This window comes from Triticum aestivum, chromosome 2D (assembly GCF_018294505.1).
Source record: "Triticum aestivum cultivar Chinese Spring chromosome 2D, IWGSC CS RefSeq v2.1, whole genome shotgun sequence".
Lineage (NCBI taxonomy): Eukaryota > Viridiplantae > Streptophyta > Magnoliopsida > Poales > Poaceae > Triticum > Triticum aestivum.
Window position 1 is genome coordinate 257,922,644 of NC_057799.1, and position 20,787 is coordinate 257,943,430.

At 43.9% G+C, this 20,787-nt stretch overlaps 1 protein-coding gene across 1 annotated transcript; it reads left to right on the forward strand.

The window, feature by feature from the left end:
• Window positions 1-3,479: 3,479 nt before the first annotated feature.
• LOC123052711 (peptidyl-prolyl cis-trans isomerase FKBP20-2, chloroplastic) lies at window positions 3,480-6,767 on the forward strand. Its single transcript, XM_044476032.1, has 7 exons — window positions 3,480-3,650; window positions 3,733-3,808; window positions 3,967-4,181; window positions 4,650-4,759; window positions 5,199-5,307; window positions 5,518-5,594; window positions 6,508-6,767. The coding sequence occupies exons 1-7, from the start codon at window positions 3,605-3,607 to the stop codon at window positions 6,625-6,627; spliced, it is 753 nt and encodes a 250-aa protein (XP_044331967.1). The 5' UTR covers window positions 3,480-3,604; the 3' UTR covers window positions 6,628-6,767.
• The last annotated feature ends 14,020 nt before the right edge of the window (window positions 6,768-20,787 follow it).

The window sequence follows — 20,787 nt, forward strand, 5'->3', positions numbered from 1 at the left end:
GTACCGAAACAAATTTATAAGTAGTATTCTTTAATACAACCAAATAAATCATCAACTCTGTTCAGAAGTTGTTCCACTTATTCAAACAATCCGTGCTATGATCATCATGCCATGTTCCTGCATAGAAAGATCATAATATATGTGAAAATTTTGTAAACAATAAACTAAACAAGAAAAGTACGTTAAAAAATGTGTACACATACTTAGGATTCCGAGGACAATTGTTCTTGAAATGACCTTTTATTCTACATAAACCGCATAGGCGCACAGGAGGTTTCTCATTGGAACCTTTAGGTCTACCGTTTTTAGTCACGCCAGGTTCCTTACCACGGCCTTTCTTATTCTGCCCTTTTGGTGCTCCTTTCGTATTGACTTTCTCTGGATCACCAACAAAAACATGATCTTGATCCGGTAGAAAAGCATCGTCATGCGCAACCCTATGCTGTCTCACATAATCCTCCTCCTCAACGTCCTTGTTTGCTATCACATCCTCGAGAGCAGCCTTCAGTTTGTCAAATAGAAATGGTCTATGACATGCCGCATGAGATGCTTCCGCAGACAAAATAGTCAACTCACTGTACTTAGTTCTGTCCTCAGTACCTGCCCATTCCCATGCGAAGAGATCGCTAGTGCGTTTCACGGGCAGTCCACCTCTAGCATTCTTGGTGAATCTTCGCAGCACTAAGCACTCAGGTAAGTCCTTCACGTTCAACCTGGCCAAAACATAAAGAACATGCTTGCATGGGAGACCTTTACATTTCATACTATCACAACTGCACTTCACTGTTTCTTCTGAGTTAGTAGGTGTATAGTCCACTTTGAATCTCAGTTGCCTGTTATTTTTCCATGCCACTATGAATCTCTGACTGACGGCTCCACTGAGTCTATCTATGATCTCAAGATCTGCTGCCTTCTTCATTTCTTTCTGCAAGAGGTAAAAGTTCACCACAGTGAAGTCACGGGCAGCGGCTTTCGCAATGCATTTGAACTCATCGAGTACTGCTACAGGGAGTGTCTGTGTGGACATGCAGTCGTCGTATGACTCGTTCTCACGGAGGCGAACAATGCAGTTCTCATAATGCACAACCATATCAACAATTGTCATGCCAGAGTCAAGATGCATATGAAGGCAAGAGTTCAGACTCTCGCTCCTCTGGTTACTCCGCATACCAAGGAAGAAACCACCGGTGAGATATGACGCAGCCCAAAGCCTTTTCTTCCTGTACATCCTACGCAACCATGTTTCAGTTTTCTCCGACTCCCATTTAGCTTTAAAAGCTGCCCATCTCGCCTCAAACTCATCATGTGTAGTAGCATAGTAAATAAGAGACCTGAACTCCTTAAGGGACTTGTGGTGGAGGTGTTTCTGCATGTTTTTCTCTATATGCCACGAATAAAGTCGATGCCACACGTCAGTAAGGACCTTCCCGATGGCCCTTATCATGGCTGCGTCTCCGTCAGTAATTACAGACCTCGGCTTCTTCTGACAATGAGCTCTGAAGAAGGTCTGCAACACCCAAACATATGTATCCTCAGTCTCATCTGACACAACAGCACAACCGAACACAGTGGTGCAACAATGATTGTTTAGACCAACAAAAGGTATGAATGGCATTCCGTACCTATTCATCTTATAAGTGTTGTCGAAGACGGTTACATCATCGAAGTCAAGGTAATCCCGACGTGACTGAGAATCACACCAGAACATGTTCTTCAGCTTGCCTTCTGCGTCAACAGTGTGCTCAAATAAAAAGTCTGGATCCCTTGCCTTTCTCGTCATCATGATACCAATCGCAGTGTCCGCATCACCCTTTGCGAGCAACTTCATTTTCTCCCTATAACACATGTTATAAAGCTTCCTCCTCCCGAAACCAGCCCTTGCATATGATCCATACCTACTAACGAAGTTGTCATAAATCCAATGTTTTCTGATGCCAGCACCTGCCATTGCTAAGATCTCGAGCTTCTGGTATTCCTTTGTCTGATTATGAGACCGAAGATATATAACTTCATCCAGTCTAGCAAGAGTGTGACTATGATCATCGCTGAAACTGCTGACATACCAAATGGAGCGCTCTCTATCAAGCTTCACAGTTAGATGGGCCTCAATAACACCGACTCTCTGCTCTCAGCCTGCACTTCTTCCCTTCCATGGTACAAAACTTGGCCTGTCGTTTCCCAGCCCTCGAACAAAGAAACCTCCTCAAGTGCCTACGTGCGTCGACACCCTTCGCATATTTCAAGTTGTCCCTCCTAATGCTGAAGCCATGCTTTTTCGCATAGTCGTTATAGAAATCATATGCCTCCTCATCTGTCCTGAACGTCGTGGACATCACCATCCAATGCCTGTCTAGTGATTCTTGCTGGTATTCATCGTACCCAGTGTCAAAATTGCACTCATCACCATTGGCATCATCATCGTTTTCGCACGGGCCACCAACCTCTCCCTGAAAAAAATACAAACAACCTTATATGCCAGTAAGTAGTTGTATGAGGACTATCATATGTATTCACTTTGCACTACTTACTTTGCTCGAGCTGTCATTATAAGATGCATCGATATCGTTTTCGTCATTGGCATCATCGAAGAAATTCCACTCATAGTATCCTTCCACTTCCATCTGCGCAAATTTTAAATATGATATGTAAGATTTGATGTGTTTGTCATGTCACTTTAAACTAACCTGCATAATTTTAAACTTACATGGCTACCGCTTTCAGCATATGAATCATCTACATCCATATCCGCATTGTCATCATCCCCTGCTACCCGTGCAAAGTCAAACAAGTACATGTTAGTGTCATCGCGGATGCTTGTATTTAATATGCTTGACAACATGCAGACCACTTACATTGTCACTGTAAGACTCATCCAAACTCATATAATTTTCCCCGTCATGTTCGTCTTCATCCAATGACAATGATCCGTCCTCGCTACCACCGTCATCACCGTCATATCCGATTTCTGCCTCCATCTATACACGTTTATATATAATCAAGATCCATTCAAACATCACCTAACATCCTCGTAACTAAAATCCGTTTTTAAATCACTATGCCAACTGCTCGCGTACCTCGTTGCCTTCGTCAGACATGGCGCTGAGATTCGCTGGAGGCTCAAGGGCGAACAGCACGGCGAGCTGACAACGGCGGCGTCTCCCGGACCTAGGCGGTTGTCGGCGTCCAGTCGCGCACAACGCGTCAGTATTACTAGGTGCTGACGGCGTCTTTATTTTCTCGTCGGCCAGGTACTGCCGGAGATGGCGGTGGCGGCGGCGGAGCGAGAGGCGGCGGCGGCGGCGACAGGAAGATAGGGTTCGCCCGGTTGGGTTTTTTTTCACTCGAACCACACGGGCGTACACCGGGCGTGGGCGCGGACGGGCGGGCGTACGTACAGGGCCGTACGGCGACGTGGGCGCGCGTACGGCGGGCGGGTATTTTAATACGACGTGTGAAATGACCGTCCCTTATACGTTTTGGGTGTGTGTGCGCTGTACAGAAGCGCACCTCTTCTTTGGCTCAATTATCCCCTTCCTTCCTTCCTTCCTTGTGCTTCTTCATTCAGCTGGCACTGCGAGTGAGCGCGGGATTGGAGGAGAAGGAGATGGAGCTGGTGTCCTCCTCCCGCTCCACCCTATCCTCTTGCAGCCGTGAGGCCTCCCCTCCCCTCCACTCCATCTCCATGAACGAGCTCTTCATTTGCTCATTTCTCTCGCGCTTCTTTTCTTGCAGGACTGGTTGCTCCCTCCAGGTCCAGTTCCACGACGGCATCCGCAGCCGCTAGGCGCCACGGGAAGAGGCTATTATGGTAGTAAATCATCAATTTTGTGTTATATTTTGGTCGCTAGCCTTGCCTGTTTGGTAAACTAGAGCTATTCTGCTCTAGAAAAAAAACGAAAATACGCACATTTCATCGTTATATCTTGTGTTGTATTTGACCTGGTTTTGTTAATGCAAACAATCCAGTGTCTTGGGTGGAGACAGGAATGGTAAGCTCAAGATCGGGAAGCGGGCGGCTCTTGCTCTGCTCCTGGCTACGCCCACGCTCTCACTGCCCTTCTCCGCCCACGCCAAGACCAAGACCATAAATCCTTATGACGAAAGACGCTTGCTTCAGCAGAACAAGAAGATCCAGGAAGCCAACCGTGCACCTGATGATTTCCCAAACTTCATCAGAGAAGGTGATCATGTCCCATTATCTATGTATGTAGTACTCCCTCCGCAAAGAAATATAAGAGCCTTTAGATCAGGGATTATTTATGTTTCTTGTCCATGCATATACCTAGCCTGCCTCAACTGGTTTGGTTGTCACCACCAAAATTCTTTTGGATATAGGCTGCAACTCAATTTACTTGATTCCAAACTATGCAAGCTAATTTTTCACTTGCACAAATATCTATGGATTTCCTTTTCCAAAAAAAATATTATCGATGGATTTATTTGTAGCCTTCTTTTTGTGCCTACCGTATACGCTTGTTCATTTGCAAGTCAGATGCAAGTTTCGGATCATCAGCATTTTACACTTCAGTCAGTTGGTGTTTCGTTATTCAGGGTATCATTGTTGATATGGTTTTTGTTTCTATCTTCTAATTCTGGAACCCGGATGACTAATTAAATATCACGCTATATATTGACTAAATGCATTTCAGGTTTTCAGGTCAAAGTAGTGACACCCGACAACTACATAACTCGGGACTCCGGATTAATATATGAGGACGTCAAAGTTGGTACAGGCGATTGCCCAAAGGATGGTCAGCAGGTTATTCCCTGAATTATTCTCCCTCCGTAAAGAAATATAAGAGCGTTTAGATCGGGAGTAATATATTTATGTCTGTCTGATCTCTTTTCGAAATGAAAAAAATGTGTGTGATCTGGCATTCATGTTTTCTTTTTTTGGATAGGAATTAACTGTTTGTTATTTCATGTTTAATTTCTTGTGTGTGAACACGTTTCACGTAATTTGTCAATCTCGTTCTCATGTTTTTTTGTTAAGCATGGACCAGTTGGTTCTTCCATTGTTCTTATAATATAGTACTACTAAAGGAGTAGAAGTCTAAAGCAAAATAAGTAATTTTAATTTTATTTCTTGTAAATTGGTGACTAATATAGGGAACTACATTTAGTTTATAAATATTTGCAGCATATGTTATTGTTCTATTCTTCTTGTGCGATACTGACTTCCATCCGCCAAATTACAGGTTATATTTCACTATGTGGGCTACAACGAATCAGGACGAAGGATAGATAGCACCTACATCCAGGGTTCGCCTGCCAAAATTCGACTAGGCAACAAATCATTAGTTCCAGGAAAGTATTCACTAGTTACATGATATGTCCTCCTTTGGTCTCCTGGAATGTTGAACACCGGATTGAACTATGCCTAGCCATGTCAATAATATTCTAAACTGGGGCTGGGCTTGCAAAACTATCCTCGGCCTGGTTATTCTGATGAACTTCTCGCCTTCTCGAGACATATCGTTGTAACACCACAACTTATTTCAGGCTTTCTTGATGCAGGTTTTGAAGAGGGGATTCGGGACATGAAGCCAGGGGGGAAGAGAAGACTAATTATACCTCCTGAGCTTGGTCCTCCTGTAAGTGACTGTCATCTCTTGCATGGCAGCATTTTTCACTTGTTGACTTCTTGTGTATTTTACCTTGTTCTGTATGTACTTGCTGTTGCACTAATCAGAAATCATCACTGACCCTGCCCTGCCATATTCAATATTTAAAATCATATAACCGTAGAACTGGTGGATAAACTTATGCTCACAACTTCTTGGGTAGAGGCAAAGGGTAAATTGGTAGGATGGCTTATTCTAAGATAGATTGCAAACTATCTAGTTGCATGGTGCGACCATTGTTTCACTGATCTTCTTAGTAGGGTTCTTTTCTTATGGGACCAGTAGTGTACAGTGATATTTAGGAGTACAAAACACTAGATAGAAACGTTTGGAAACAAAGTTAAATCAGCCCAGAAATGGCAGTAGTCTGGAGACAAGAAGATTAGATTTCCTGAATTAAAGTGAACTATACTTCCTGTACCAAGAATATTCCTGTCCATCCAAAAAATATTTGTGTTAAATATAGACATAGTTGGAGGCACCTTATTTGGAAATATGTTTGCGGTGAGAATATAATACTAAGTTCCATAAAGCCTGAAGAACTTAGCTAAAGAAGCTCACATCTGGACAAACATTTTATGGAGGCAATATAAATGACAAATCAGAAGGAAAAATGCGAGGGGTTTAAGATTAGTGTGCTGATGATGCTAATGGTAAACAAGACGACCGTTTACGAAGAAACAAGGAAAAAAACCTAGTTATATAGGAACCAAAATAATTTCATAGATCCCACCGAACCAGCTTATAGTGGCTGCAGCTCAGATCTTTACTCATCTGCGATGCTGCCTCATACGGATATCCTTGGCATAAGAATAGAGTACCAATCACTGTCAAGAGCAAATATGGTACACAGTTTCTGACATATATGTTTTGTTTGCTGAAGGTTGGGCCATCGACGTTCTTTAGCGCGAAACAGTTTGAAGTATTCGACGTCGAGCTACTCTCAGTGCAGGACTGCCAGCGGAGGACAATAGCTTTCTACTCTGATGTTGTCTGCACTTGATCATCTGGTCTGTTAGTCCCGACCGGTGCAGCATTCTCCTCCTACAACCCTGTAGGAAAAAATTGTTACCTATTGTTTTTCGAGAAAACGCAGGGGACCCATGCGTCTCATTCCATTGAAAAGAGAGAGTTTGTAATTTACAATCCTCCTAGGAGGTGGTTTCAGACATCAAGTAGATGCTAGTGCACATCCCATGTGGGGGCAGCACAACTCTAAGCCCAGCAGCGCCAGCAGTAGTCCAGAGCCTGGCTTCGGCTTTGATCCTACTCACTAAGGTGGGCTTTGATCCTACTCACTAAGGTGTGAACGGATGGTTGCGCGCGGTCGAAGATGCAGTCGTTTCTGTGTTTCCAAATCATCCAGGATGTCAGAAGCGTCGCGGATGCAAGCCCCTTGCGCATCAGCTGGGGGGTGTCTTGCCTGGCATTGAGCCACCAGTCGAGCAGGGAGCTGTCATTGGCCGGCGCTCGGCAGGTCATGTGCATCCAGGAAAGGATCTCGTGCCAAACCTGCCGCGAGGAGGGGCAGGCTAGCAGGAGGTGCTGCATCGTCTCCGGGGCCTGGTTGCACAAGGGACACGCCGTGTGGTGCTGAAGCCCATGTCGTGCGAGGCGGTCAGCCGTCCAGCAGCGGTCAAGGCTGACAAGCCAGAGAAAGAATTTCACTTTCGGCGGCGCCCAACTCTTCCAAGTGAGCTTCCAGTGGTTGCAGGCGATTGATCCGTGGAAGGATGCGTGGTAGGCGGATTTAGCAGTGTAGGTGCCGGCCTCGGTTCACTTCCAAATCAGCTTGTCAGGCTCGGCGGAGAGGGCAATACCCTCGAGGAGTCGCCAAAGCAACAAGTACTGACCGATCTCGTGAACTCCCAGGACGCCGTGGATGTCGCGCGCCCAGAGGTGGGCTTATAGGCCCTCAGCGATCGTCCTGTTCTTCCTTTGCCGTTTTGGGATGTAGGCATGCAGCAAGGGGGCAATCTCGCCAACGAAGCGCCCATTGATCCACCGGTCTTCCCAAAATTTGGTGTTATGGCCGTTCCCATTGGACGTGTGGGTGCTGGCGAAGAAGAAGGCCTGCTCCTCGGTAGGGAACTGGAGGCCGAGACCAGCCCATGCATGGCGCTCGTCGATTTTGCTGAACCAGAGCCAACGGGTCCTGAGCGCCATGCCGGTGCGCTCTAGGTCATGCACTCCCAATCCGCCAAGGCTCCTGGGGAGCGCGACCCGGCGGCAGTTGACATGGCAGTGGCCTCCTTTAGCCTCGGCGCGCCCGGCCCAAACGAACCCGCGCTGGATACGCTCGAGCATGCGGAGGATCCTCTTTGGGGGCGCCAACACAAGCAGCTGGTGTAGCGGGATCGCGCTAAGCACCAATTTCACTAGTGTAACACCTCGAGAATCATGCTACAGTAATCCCCCCTAATGGTGGCCATGCCATCATGATTACTATGAAGCTTGCCACTTGTCCAAAAATTCAAAGCCTTTTTCAAATTTAAAATAAGTCAAATAAATTATTTCTTCGAGCAATAAAACTAAAATGTTTGCATTATTTTAAAAAGTCCCCTGATCACTTCTCATGTTGAAATCAACATCATTTGACTGACCAATTAACCCCTAGGAAATTATAAAGTGGTCCAACAGTAAATAAAAATAGCCTTTTCAAAATAAACAAATACTTATACAATTCCAAGTGTCCCCAAACTTTGTGGGACGCTCCAGAATATTGCATAGTAATTATTTGCAAATTTTGAGTCCAAGCAAAATTCATCTGCTATGTGAACTAAATAGAAAACTGAGACAAAATGATTAACAAAAAAGGAGAAAGGAAAATGGACAAACTTACCTGTTGGACTGGGCTCTATGTGCACAGTGGACAATCGACCCAGCCCAACCGTGCCTTCTCCTTCCTTCGTGTTCACATGAGACCGTGGCGCGCATCCGGTCGCCATGGTCGCGGATGGACGCGTGCCGGCCATCCCACGGCTCTCCTACCGGATAGGGCCGAGCCAGACCCCCTACAAACCCTAGCGCCTCCCCACTTCCCCTTCCCTCGCGCTGCTTCGCTCTCTCCCGCACCCACCCGTGTCATCATTGCCATGGCCTCCTCCGTCCGTGTGGCCGTCGTCCACCTCGTCGGTTCAGGCCCTCACCTGGAGCTGCGTCTGGTTCGTCTTCGTTGACTCCGAGGAGTAGCTCGAGCAGGAGATCGCCGCCCCGCTTCGGCCGGAGTTCCCCGTCGAATCCACTTACGGCTGCTGCTACTAAGCTGCCAACGGGACCCCATGCGCCCCCTAGGTGAGCTCACGGTCCTCCTCGACCCCCCTCTCGCTCCTCGTGCCTCCTTGGCTCGTTTCCGTCACGGTTGAGCCATCACCACCGTCGGACGTCTCGTCCCGGTCACTTCCGGCCGTTCTAGCTCGTGCCCGTGCCACCTTGGACCAGTCAACCCTGTCAGCTTTGACTGTTGACTGCTGACTGGGCAGTCAACAGGGCCCCACATGTCATACACTTACACACATTGCTGGGTACACTCCTGTGTACCCAAAACAATTTATCTAGTTATTAATTTCGAATTGATTTAAATCCAGCAATTCCGAAAATGTTTTGAAACTTTGAAAATCAATAGAAAATAATCCGTAAGTCGGATGAAAATAATTTATATATGAAAGTTGCTCAGAAAAATCCAACGAACCCGAATACGTGGTCCATTCATCTGTCACATTCCCCTAGCATGCTGAACATGGAACCGTCCCCCTCTTTTCTTCTGTCCGAAAAACGCCAAACACTGGAAAACCCATCTGGATGTTTCCCTCCTCCGTCTACAACATGTAGCACTACGTTAGGTCAACCCTAGCTCTGCATATCGTCATGTCATGCTTAGTGATGCATCTGTTTGCACTATATTTACTGTTTCTTCCCCCTCTTCTCTCCGGTAGACCCCGAGACCGATGATGCCCCTGTGTCGACTACGTCACCGACGACCCTTCTTCCTTTGCAGCGGAGCTTTCAGGCAAGCAAACCCCCCTTGAGCATTCTGATATCGCCCATTTCTTTTCCTCCCATGCTTGCATTAGAACTGCTACTGTTTTTGTATGATCCTATTCTGATGCATAGCCTGTTTTTGTTACCTGCTTTCATACCTTACCTGTTTATCCTAAACTACTTAGTATAGGTTGGTTAGTGATCCATGTGTGACCCCTAACCTTGTCCCAGTTGCCCCGCTTTATGTTCGATGACTCGATCAACATTATCGACGTCCAGGCCCCGACACCACACATCACCCCCCTTAGTTGTACGACCTCTGCAGAGTTATTTATCGAGTGCCGAGGGTGATACCTCGTCAGCACTTCTGATGTTAACCCTGTAGTGTAGCTATTCGATCGTGGTCATCGAGGGTGATTCCTCCTTCACCACTCCCGATAACGACTTTGTCGTGCAACCCCTCAAGTGTGGACCATCGAGGGTGATCCCTCCAAGTCCACCTTGACGGTTACATCAAGTGGGAATCCATTGAGGGTGATTCCTCGAGTCCCCCCCTTGCTGTTCCGGACACACGGTTACTTTGACTTACCACAGAACCATGATGACATCGGGTCGACCCCGAGGGGTACCCGCGAGTGATGTGAAGTCGGGTTGACCTGGAGGGTACCCGAGAGATAATTACGTGGCACGGCCGGTCATTCTTAGCCCTTGCCATAAGTCCATGAGACGGGGAGACGGGTTCACATGATCGTGAGTCTCTGCTCGTTACCGCGCACTACCAAGACACTAACGGTTTGGATATTTGATCCGAGTAGGCCTCTGGCCTTTTCGCACTAACCATCACACGGGAATAAGTATGGGCACTCCGCGTCGTATGTATCAGTTGAAAGCTCTTCGGACGTCAGCAATGGAGCGGCATGCGCCTGGGTGGCCCGCGTAAGCACCTTCCTTATATAAGGAGGTAGCCAGGACTGATCCCGGCCATCCACACAACGTGTAGGAGTGCCAAGGGCGATGGGCCCAAGACCCCTGAGCGCTTAGGATGTAGACCAGCGTGCTGGCCTCTCTGTTGAGCCTAGGTAGGACTGCGGTGTGTTGATCAGCCGAGGGCGGTCATGACCTGATGGTGTGTCTGACCGGAGTTGATCGAGCATGTTGGGTAAGTTTGTGCACCCATGCAGGGAAGTATTATCTATTCGAATTGCCGTGTCCACGGTAACAGACGCTCGGAGTTGTATCCCGATCGATACAACTAGAACTGGATACTGAATGCTGAGGCATGTTATGGAAATGATGGCTCCGGGATTGCTTTCTCGCAGGGAGTTGAGGAAGTGATCTCTGGGCGATGTTACAACATACTTACTAATATTATAATATGCTACTCTTATCTCTTCTGATGTTGCAAGATGCCTGAAGATGCTAGTCTTCGATAGGCTAGGCTTTCCCCTTCTATTCTGGCATTCTGCAGTTCAGTCCACAGATACTACCCATTTCGTTGATACCGATGCATACGTACTGTGGGTCCTTGCTTGCGAGTACTTTGGATGAGTACTCACAGTTGCTTTGCTTCCTCTTTTCCCCTTCTCCATTCTTCTTGGATGTCGCAACCATATGGAGGAGCCCAGGAGCCAGGCTCCACCTTCGATGGCGACTACTAATACACCGAGGGTGCCTACTACTACGTGGAGGCCGCCGCCGACCAGGACTAGTTAGGAGGCTCCTAGGCAGGAGTCCTTGCCTTTTCAATTGTTGATGTTTGTGCTAGCCTTCTCAAGGCAGATATTGTTTAACTTATGTCTGTACTCAGATAATGTTGCTTTCACTGACTCGTTTGTATTCGAAGTTATGTATTCGAGCCCTCGAGGCCCTTGGCTTGTAATATAAAGCCCGTATTATTTAATGAGTGTCTAGAGTTGTGTTGTGATATCTTCCCATGAGTCCCTGATCTTGATCATACGCATTTGCATGTATGATTAGTGTAGATTGAATCGGGGGCGTCACAACCAGCACGAGCCGGCCTACTCGGTTCATGAGCCAAGCCTTCCAGGTGGGCAATCTGCCCACCACTTTGTCGACAAGGGGTAGCAGCTGCGCGGTGTGATAACCCACAAGTATAGGAGATCACAACAGTTTTCGAGGGTAGAGTATTCAACCCAAATTTATTGATTCGACACAAGGGGAGCCAAAGAATATTCTCAAGTATTAGCAGTTGAGTTGTCGATTCAACCACACCTGGAAAACTTAATATCTGCAGCAAAGTATTTAGTAGCAAAGTAGTATGGAAGTAACGTTAACGGTGGCAAAAGTAACAGTAGCAGTTTTGTAGTAATTGTAGTAGTGGCAACAGTAAAGTAACTAAGCAAAGACCAATATGTGAAAAGCTCGTAGGCATTGGATCAGTGATGGATAATTATGTCAGATGCGATTCTAATGCAACAGTTATAACATAGGGTGACACAGAACTAGCTCCAGTTCATCAATGTAATGTAGGCATGTATTCCGAATATAGTCATACGTGCTTATGGAAAAGAACTTGCATGACATCTTTTGTTCTACCCTCCCGTGGCAGCGGGTCCTATTGGAAACTAAGGGATATTAAGGCCTCCTTTTAATAGAGTACTGGACCAAAGCATTAACACTTAGTGAATACATGAACTCCTCAAACTACGGTCATCACCGGGAGTGGTCCCGATTATTTTCACTTCGGGGTTACCGGATCATAACACGTAGTAGGTGATTATTGACTTGCAAGATAGGATCAAGAACTCACATATATTCATGAAAACATAATAGGTTCAGATCTGAAATCATGGCACTCGGGCCCTAGTGACAAGCATTAAGCATAGCAAAGTCATAGCAACATCAATCTCCGAACATAATGGATACTAGGGATCAAACCCTAACAAAAATAACTCGATTATATGATAAATCTCATCCAACCCATCACCGTCCAGCAAGCCTACGATGGAATTACTCACGCACGGCGGTGAGCATCATGAAATTGGTGATGGAGGAAGGTTGATGATGACGACGGCGACGGATTCCGCTCTCCGGAGCCCCGAACGGACTCCAGATCAGCCCTCCCGAAAGATATTAGGGCTTGGCAGCGGCTCCGTATCATAAAATGCGATGAATCCTTCTCTCCGATTTTTTTCTCCCCGAATGTGAATATATAGAGTTTGAGTTGAGGTTGGTGGAGCCTCAGGGGACCCACGAGGCAGGGGGCGCGCCCCAGGGTGGTGGGCGCACCCCCACCCACGTGGACAGGGTGTGGGCCCCCTAGTGTTGATTCTTTCGCTAGTATTTTTTATATATTCCAAAAATATTCTCCGTGAAGTTTCAGGTCATTCCGAGAACTTTTATTTCTGCACAAAAACAACACCATGGCAATTCTGCTGAAAACAGCGTCAGTCCGGGTTAGTTCCATTCAAATCATGCAAGTTAGAATCCAAAACAAGGGCAAAAGTGTTCGGAAAAGTAGATACGATGGAGACGTATCAACTCCCCGAAGCTTAAACCTTTGCTTGTCCTCAAGCAATTCAGTTGACAAACTGAAAGTGATAAAGAAAAACTTTTACAAACTCTGTTTGCGCTTGTTGTTGTAAATATGTAAAGCCAAAGTTCAAGTTTTCAGCAAAGATTATGAACCAACCATATTCACAATAACACTTAGGTCTCATGTTTACTCATATCAATGGCATAATCAACTAGCGAGCAATAATAATAAATCTCGGATGACAACACTTTCTCAAAACAATCATAATATGATATAACAAGATGGTATCTCGCTATCCCTTTCTGAGACCGCAAAACATAAATGCAGAGCACCTCTGAAGATCAAGGACTGACTAAACATTGTAATTCATGGCAAAAGAGATCCAGTCATAGTCATACTCAATGTAAATTAATAGTAATGCATGCAAATGACAGCGGTGCTCTCCAACTGGTGCTTTTTAATAAGAGGGTGATGACTCAACATAAAAGTAAATAGATAGGCCCTTCGCAGAGGGAAGCAAGGATTTGTAGAGGTGCCAGAGCTCGATTTTTGAAATAGAGATAAATAATATTTTGAGCGGCATACTTTCATTGTCAACATTACAGGTGAGAGATCTTGATATCTTCCATGCTACACACATTATAGGCGGTTCCCAAACAGAATTGTAAAGTTTATACTCCCCCACCACCAACAAGCATCAATCCATGGCTTGCCTGAAACAACAGGTGCCTCCAACTAACAACAGTCCTAGGGGAGTTTTGTTTGCAATTATTTTGATTTGAGCATGGGACTGGGCATCCCGGTGACCGGCCATTTTCTTGTGAGTGAGGAGCGAAGTCCACTCCTCGTGAGAATAACCCACCTAGCATGGAAGATATAGACAGCCCTAGTTGATACATGAGCTATTCGAGCATACAAAATAGAATTTCATTTGAAGGTTTAGAGTTTCGCACATACAAATTTACTTGGAACGGCAGGTAGATACCACATATAGGAAGGTATGGTGGACACATATGGAATAACTTTGGGGTTTATGGAAGTGGATGCACAAGCAGTGTTTCAGCTTAGTACAAGTGAAGGCTAGAAAAAGACTGGGAAGCGACCAGCTAGAGAGCGACAACAGTCATGAACATGCATTAAAATTAATAAACATTGAGTGCGAGCATGAGTAGGATATAATCCACCATGAACATAAATATCGTGGAGGCTATGTTGATTTTGTTTCAACTACATGCGTGAACATGTGCCAAGTCGAGCCACTCGAATCGTTCAAAGGAGGATACCACCCTATCATACCACATCACAACCATTTTAATAGCATGCTGGCACGCAAGGTAAACCATTATAAACTCCTAGCTAATTAATCATGGCATGAGCAACTATAATCTCTAATTGTCATTGCAAATATGTTTCATTCATAATAGGCTGAATCAGGAACGATGAACTAATCATATTTACAAAAACAAGATAGGTCGAGTTCATACCAGCTTCTCTCATCTCAATCAGTCCATCATATATCGTCATTATTGCCTTTAACTTGCACGACCGAACGGTGTGGATAATAATAATAGTGCACGTGCATTGGACTAAGCTGGAATCTGCAAGCATTCAATACAAGGGAGAAGACAAGGTAACATGGACTCTTTGTTAAATCAACAATAATGCATAGAGAGCCACTCAACATTTTCATTATGGTCTTCTCCTCTCGACCCCCATAGAAAAGAAAAGAAATAAAACTATTTACACGGGAAAGCTCCCAACAAGCAAAAGAAGAACGAGAAATATTTTTGGGTTTTTCTTTTAATTATTACTACTACAGGCATGGAAAGTAAACTAGCTAAAAGCTACAACTAATTTTTTTGGTTTTTCTTAAGGTTTCTCAAACACACAAGAAGAAGCTTAGAAAAGAAAATAAACTAGCATGGATAGTACAATGAAAAAGTATGAGCATCGACAACTGGCATGAGTGTGTGAACATGAATGTAATGTCGGTGAGAAATACATACTCCCCCAAGCTTAGACTTTTGGCCTAAGTTGGTCTATGCCCAAGGATCAAAGCTGCTCTCTCCGGTGTATGGAGGAGTGTCCTCTGGGTGCCACTGGTTGGCGATCTCCTCCGGATTCCACTGATAAACAGACTGCCGATAAGGGTCAGGAGATGGCTCACGCTCAGGCTCAGGCTCAGGCTCAGGCTCTGGGGATCGTGTTTGCTCCCAATATGCATAAATGTCATCGGGCAGGATGATGTATGTGCCTGAATGAATGTTAAACAAAGAAGGTGCTGGCAGGGTAATAATCTGACAAGTCTTTTCACTGAATACCAGGTTATAAATGAGTCTCTTCTCCTTATCATCGCAAATAAAATCATGTGCTACCATACTTTTATAGTCTAAGAAAATAGGGGGCAGCACCTTTTCTTCTTTCTCATAATGTCTAATAGGTATCTCAAAATATTTAGCAAGATGCGAAGCAAAGATACATCCAAAAATGGGGCCCTTTGTACAGTTTAGACTCAACCGTTTAGCAACCATAGCACCTAAACTGAAAGTTCTGTCACAGAGTAAAGCATGGTGCAAAATGGCGAGGTCAGGAGCACTGAGGCCCCACTGTTCCTGCGGCCAATTAGACATCTACTAGCAAATATTGCATAGTAACGTAGAACAGGAAAATGTATGCTAGTAGTTCTTGCATCTGACACTTTTCTCGTTTCCCCTACAACAATCATATCAATAAATTCTGCCACATCCCTAGGATGTGGTTCCTCGACGCTGCCCTCAAAAGGCAACTTGCAAACCGCACAAAAATCATAGAGTGACATCTCCTTAAACTCATCATATAAATAAAAATCCACCGAAGGTGGTGATCTCCTAGCATGGAAATGAAAATTTTGCACAAAAATATTAGTGAGTAGGAGATACTGTTCGAGCTGGTCGTGGAGGAAGTCGGTAAGGCCTGCATTCTCAGCCAAGTAATAAAAATCCTCATAGATTCCGGCGGCTCTCAAGAACTCATCACAAGGCCATTCACACGGCCGAACCTCCGCAGTGCGAGGATGATTATATTGGGGCTTCTTATTCTCTTCACTTTGCTTATCCTTCGAGCTTCGGCTCGAAGAGCCTCTAAACAATCTCTTCAACATTTTCTCCCTCTGAAAATTTCTGAAATTTTTAGTGACTCAAAATAAAAGTGAACCAAACTCAACAAGATTGATAGCAACTACTCCCACAAGTGCCTGGAGACTATATCATGCATTAAAACTACTTTTGACCATATAAATTTGACATGCAAGCTCAAGAACAGGGTCACCTAAGCAACAAGAATTTGCAATAAATAAAGCACTAGAACAAAAACTAATTGGACCATTGGAGGAGTCACATACCGAAGAACAATCCCCCAAAGCAGTTTCGTGAATGGAGCTTTGAGCAAGGAGATCGAAAACGGCAGCAAGATGAGCTAGAACATGGGTTTGAGCTATTGGGGGATTTTTTCTGGAGGAAGACGAAGTGAGTGGGTGCAGGAATAAGTGGAGAGGGGCCACGTGGGGCCCACAAGGCAGGGGGCGTGCCCCAGGGGGGTGGGCGCGCCCTGCACCCTCGTGGACAAATGGTGGGTCCCCCTGGTGTGTTCTCAGTGCCAGATATTCTTAAATATTCTACAAAAAAATCATATATCATTTTTGGGACGTTTGGAGAACTTTTATTTTCGGGGTATTTTTTATTGCAAGGATAATTCAGAAAACAAACAGAAAATACTATTTTTGCTTTATTTAATCTAAATAACAGAAAGTAAAAGGAGGGTATAGAGAGTTGTGCTTTCTAACTTCATCCACCTCATGCTCATCAAAAGGAATCTACTAACAAGGTTGATCAAGTCTGGTTAACAAACTCATTCCGAATCGCATGAAACCGGTGAATTTTCGAATAGCACTAGGTTACCTCAACGGGGATATGCACGTCCCCAAAAATAAGAATATCATATTTCTTCTTGACAGTAGGAAGAGGAAATTCGAAACCTCCAATAGTAATCATTGGAATTTTTCCATAGAATTGATACTGTGGACTTGAGGTTGTTTCCTCGAAAAGTGTACCGTATGCTCATTACAATTAACATGAAAAGTGACATTGCCTTTGTTGAAATCAATAACAGCCCCTGCAGTATTCAAAAAGGGTCTACCAAGGATAATCGACATACTATCGTCCTCGGGAATACCAAGAATAACAAAGTCCGTTAAAATAGTAACGTTTGCAACCACAACAGGCACATCCTCACAAATATCGACAGGTATAGCGGTTGATTTATCGGCCATTTGCAAAGATATTTCAGTAGGTGTCAACTTATTCAAATCAAGTCTACGAAATAAAGAGAGAGGCATAACACTAACACCGGCTCCAAGATCACATAAAGCAGTTTTAACATAGTTTCTTTTAATGGAGCATGGTATAGTTGGTACTCCTGGATCTCCAAGTTTCTTTGGTATTCCACCTTTAAAAGTATAATTAGCAAGCATGGTGGAAATTTCAGCTTCCGGTATCTTTCTTTTATTTGTAACCATATCTTTCATGTACTTAGCATAAGGATTCATTTTAAGCATATCAGTCAAACGCATACGCAAAAAGATAGGTCTAATCATTTCAGCAAAGCGCTCAAAATCCTCATCATCCTTTTTATTGGATGGTTTAGGAGGAAAAGGCATGGGTTTCTGAACCCATGGTTCTCTTTCTTTACCCTGCTTCCTAGCAACGAAGTCTCTCTTATACGTTGATTCTTTGATTGTGGGTTATCAAGATCAACAGGAGGTTCAATCTCTACATCATTGTTATTGCTAGGTTGAGCATCAACTTGAACATCATCATTAATATTATCACTAGGTTCATGTTCATTACCAGATTGTGTTCCAGCATCAGAAATAGAAATATCATTGGGATTCTCAGCTGTGTCAACAACAGGTTCACTAGAAGCATTCAAAGTCCTATCATTTTTCTTTTTCTTCTTTTTAGGACTAGGTGCATCAACATTAGTTCTCTGAGAATCTTGCTCAATTCTCTTAGGGTGGCCCTTAGGATACAAAGGTTCCTGAGTCATTTTACCCCATCTAGTCATAACTCTAACATCATTATCATTTTTCTTATTATTTAATTCATTGAGCAAATCATTTTGAGCTTTAAGCAATTGTTCTACTTGAGTGGTAACCATAGAAGCATGTTTACTAATAAGTTTAAGTTCACCCTTAACTCTAGACATATAATCACTCAAGTGTTCAATCATATAAGCATTTGTTTTCAATTGTCTACCAACATAAGCATTGAAGTTTTCTTGTTTAACAATAAAATCATCAAACTCATCCAAGCATTGGCTAGCAAACTTAGTAGATGGGATTTCACCCTTATCATATCTATATATTGAATTTACCTTTACTACCTATGTCGGGTTATCAAGACCATGTATTTCTTCAATATGTGGTAAATTCTTAACATCTTCAACTTTAATACCCTTTTCTTTCATAGATTTCTTTGCCTCTTGCATATCCTCAGGACTGAGAAATAGAATACCCCTTTTATTCGGAGTTGGTTGAGGAGTTGGTTCAGGAAGTGTCCAATTATTTTCATTACTCAACATATTATTCAATGGCAATTCAGCTTGATCAATAGTTCTTTCCCTGAAAACACAACCAGCACAACTATCCAGGTGGTCTCTGGAAGCATCAGTTAGTCCATTATAAAAGATATCAAGTATTTCATTTTTCTTGAGGATGATCAGGCAAAGCATTAAGTAATCGAAGAAGCCTCCCCAAGCTTGTGGGAGACTCTCTTCTTCAATTTGCACGAAATTATATATTTCCCTTAAGGCAGCTTGTTTCTTATGAGCGGGGAAATATTTAGCAGAGAAGTAATAAATCATATCCTGGGGACTATGCACACAACCAGGATCAAGAGAATTAAACCATGTTTTAGCATCACCCTTTAATGAGAACGGAAATAACTTAAGGATATAGTAGTAACGAATTTTTTCCTAATGAGTAATAGGGTGGCTATATCATTTAATTTAGTAAGATGTGCTACAGCAGTTTCAGATTCATAGCCATAAAAAGGATCAGATTCAACCAAAGTAATTATCTCAGGATCAACAGAGAAATCATAATCCTTATCAGAAATACAGATAGGTGAAGTGGAAAAAGCAGGGTCATATTTCATTCTAGCATTCAAAGACTTTTCTTTCAGCTTAGCTAACAACTTCTTAAGATCATATCTATCTTTGCAAGCAAAAAAATCTCTAGCAGTTTCTTCATCCATAACATAACCCTCAAGTACATCAGGCAATTCATATCTAGGGGGAGAATCTTCATCATCACTTTCATCAATATTATCAGTTTCAATAATTTCATTCTCTCGAACCCTAGCAAGTTGTTCATCAAGAAATTCACCTAGTGGCACAATATCATTAAGCATAGAAGTAGTTTCATCATAAGTATCATGCAAAGCATAAGTGGCATCATCAATAACATGCGACCTATCAGAATCAATAGCAGGTGTAGGTGTCGCAAATTTACTCATAACAGAAGGTGAACCAAGTGCAGAGCTAGATGGCAGTTCCTTACCTCCCCTCGTAGTTGAGGGATAAATCTTGGTTTTTTCGTCTTTCAAGTTCCTCATTGTGATCAACAGATATAAATCCCAAGTGACTCAAAGAATAGATCTATGCTCCCCGGCAACGGCGCCAAAAAATAGTCTTGATAACCCACAAGTATAGGGGATCGCAACAGTTTTCGAGGGTAGAGTATTCAACCCAAATTTATTGATTCGACACAAGGGAAGCCAAAGAATATTCTCAAGTATTAGCAGTTGAGTTGTCAATTCAACCACACCTGGAAAACTTAATATCTGCAGCAAAGTATTTAGTAGGAAAGTAGTATGGAAGTAACGGTAACGGTGGCAAAAGTAACAGTAGCAGTTTTGTAGTAATTGTAGTAGTGGCAACAGTAAAGTAACTAAGCAAAGATCAATATGTGAAAAGCTCGTAGGCATTGGATCAGTGATGGATAATTATATCAGATGCGATTCCTCATGCAACAGTTATAACATAGGGTGACACAGAACTAGGTCCAGTTCATCAATGTAATGCAGGCATGTATTCCGAATATAGTCATACGTGCTTATGGAAAAGAACTTGCATGACATATTTTGTCCTACCCTCCCGTGGCAGCGGGGTCCTATTGGAAACTAAGGGATATTAAGGCCTCCTTTCAATAGAGTACCGGACCAAAGCATTAACACTTAGTGAATACATGAACTCCTCAAACTACGATCATCACCGGGAGTGGTCTCGATTATTGTCACTTCGGGGTTACCGGATCATAACACATAGTAGGTGACTATTGAGTTGCAAGATAGGATCAAGAACTCACATAGATTCATGAAAACATAATAGGTTCAGATCTGAAATCATGGCACTCGGGCCCTAGTGACAAGCATTAAGCATAGCAAAGTCATAGCAACATCAATCTCAGAACATAATGGATACTAGGGATCAAACCCTAACAAAACTAACTCGTTTACATGATAAATCTCATCCAACCCATCACCGTCCAGCAAGCCTACGATGGAATTACTCACGCGCGGCGGTGAGCATCATGAAATTGGTGATGGAGGAAGGTTCATGATGACGACGGCGACAGATTCCCCTCTTCGG

Coding starts and splice junctions, on each gene's coding strand:
- LOC123052711 (XM_044476032.1), top strand. CDS start 3,605: ATGGAGCTGGTGTCCTCCTCCCGCTCCACCCTATCCTCTTGCAGCC. Junction 4,182..4,649: donor CCCAAACTTCATCAGAGAAG/GTGATCATGTCC, acceptor AATGCATTTCAG/GTTTTCAGGTCAAAGTAGTG. Junction 5,308..5,517: donor CAACAAATCATTAGTTCCAG/GAAAGTATTCAC, acceptor TTCTTGATGCAG/GTTTTGAAGAGGGGATTCGG.